We start from the raw sequence: 2,158 nt of genomic DNA on the forward strand, positions 1-2,158 counted from the left end.
GGGGGGGGGGGGGGCGGGGGGGGAGCAAAGGGGAGAAGGGGTAAGGAAACCTGGACAAGATGGGGGCGGGGGGTTAATATATATTAAGAAAGACAAGAAATAAATGGTAAACGATAGTTGAAATGAAATGGGATGAAAACAAATGGGTCGCGGTGGGGTCGAGCTGATCATCTGAAGTTGTTGAATTTGATGTTGAGGCCGGAAGGCTGTAGCGTACTCAACCGGAAGATGAGATGTTGTTCCTCCAGTTTGCGCTGAGCTTCACTGGAACATGGAAGCAGGCCAAGGACAGACATGTGGGCATTGGGGCAGGGTCTTGTGTTAAAATGGCAAGCAACAGGAAGGTCAGGGTCCTGAATGCGCACAGACCGAAGGTGCTCAGCAAAGCGATCACCCAGTCTGCGTTTGGTCTCTCCGATATAGAGACGACCACATTGGGAGCAGCGAATGACATAGGAACTGCTTCTTCCGCACAGCTACCAGACTCCTCAACGACTCCCCCTCGGACCGATCTGTTCCCTGTAAAAACACTATTCACGATGCCCTATGCTGCTCTTGCTCATGTATTTGCCCCTTGTTCCGCACTGTAACCAATCACTGTTTGTCGATGTCCTCTGTCGATTATTCTTCTGTCTCCTCCGTACGTACTTACGTACTCGCCGCAGGAAATTACTTTTCACTGCACTTCGGTACACGTGACAATAAATCAACTCAAAGCTCTGGTTTCTCTCCACAGATGCTTCCCGAAATGCTGGATTAATCCAGCATTTTCTGTTTCTTTCCTCAGGGGATTAGCCCCATGGTTACGAGTCACGGCCATTACCTCCCAAGGTATTCCTTCAAAGACTAAATTCACGATAATGGCTCTTCTCCCCTGTCGAGTTCGATGAACTGAATGCAAGTGTCTTAAAAATAAGAGAGGTCGAACAACTTTATAAATAATCGAAAAGCATTGCAGGAAAAGGTTCAGGGCGATCATGTGACTTTCGCGAGATGTGATGGGGAAGGTTTATTTGGTGAACTAGAAAAATATAAACCCAACTATTTGTCCCAATGGATGGGTTAGGAGGTCGGGGACCCGCAGACTAGGCCGTCTCCTCGATTAGCTGGTTGCTGTGTTAGTCCAAACCCCAGTAAATGTCGCAGCGACACTCTGCTCCCCCACCACACCCCACACCCTCACTGGCGAGACCACGCAGCCTCCCCCAAGTACAAAGCTTTGCGGCAAAATTATTTTTTGAAACGGTCCAAAGTTGTGGTCTCGCACGGGGCCAGCTTCTCCTTCGCTTCCCGCTCTTCCCTGGATTTCACTTTCTCCTCGATGCTCTGTCGGATTATTTCCTGCAACGGAAAACGGACGGGCGGTTAGACAACAACAGGCGTTATTCCGAGCTCTCCGTCACCGCGAATCCCACGCTCAGGAGGAAGAGAGGGGACGCTGCGGTCAAGAGAGTTTGGAGTGAGAGTCCGAGGCGGCGAAACCAGCGCCTTCTCCAGGGGCAATTAGGGATGGGTGGTGGTGGGAAATGCCGGTCGGGTCAGCGACGCCCACTTCCCGGGAATGTCAGGCCAGGTTAAGAGGCGGCCGGATCGGAAAGGAATCCAGGTGGATTGCCCTTGGTCAATTGACCCTTGGTGTCCAAAGGTTAGGTAGCGTTACTGGGCTACGGGGATAGGGCGGGGGCGTGGGACTGGAAACGATACCCGTTTCAAGGGCCGGTACAGACTCGAGGGGACGAATGATCCACCCTGTCAAGTCTCCCTCAGGATGGCTCCAATGGGGACAGGCCCAGCCTGGCCAGCCTTCTCTAATCCCCCCATTCCCTGAGTCCAGCGAACCTTCTCCGATCTGCTTCTCTCGCAGTTATATCCCAGTTAAAATAGGAGAGCACAGTATCCCAGATGTGGGCTCACCAAGCAGCTGGACAGGGACAACCTGTCTGTCTTTATATTCCATTCCCCTCACGTTAATAATAATCTTTATTATTGTCACAAGTAGGTTTACATTAACGCTGCGATGAAGTTACTGTGAAAAGCCCCTAGTCGCCACATTCCGGCGCCTGTTCGGGTCACAGAGGGAGAATTCAGAATGTCCAATTCACCGAACAGCACGTCTTTCGGGACTTGTGGGCGGAAACCGGAGCACCCGGAGGAAAAA

General features: G+C 51.7%; 1 protein-coding gene across 1 annotated transcript in view; it reads right to left on the reverse strand.

Moving 5' to 3' along the window:
• Window positions 1–913: 913 nt before the first annotated feature.
• The window catches only part of wdr46 (WD repeat domain 46), a 44,512-nt gene continuing 43,267 nt past the window's right edge, over window positions 914–2,158 (reverse strand). The window contains exon 10 of the mRNA XM_072475829.1: window positions 914–1,341. Within this exon, the coding sequence (XP_072331930.1) occupies window positions 1,231–1,341 (111 nt within the window). The 3' untranslated portion in view covers window positions 914–1,230. The remainder of the gene's footprint in view (window positions 1,342–2,158) is intronic.

Source organism: Scyliorhinus torazame, chromosome 14, assembly GCF_047496885.1.
Source record: "Scyliorhinus torazame isolate Kashiwa2021f chromosome 14, sScyTor2.1, whole genome shotgun sequence".
NCBI classification, from domain to species: Eukaryota; Metazoa; Chordata; class Chondrichthyes; order Carcharhiniformes; family Scyliorhinidae; genus Scyliorhinus; species Scyliorhinus torazame.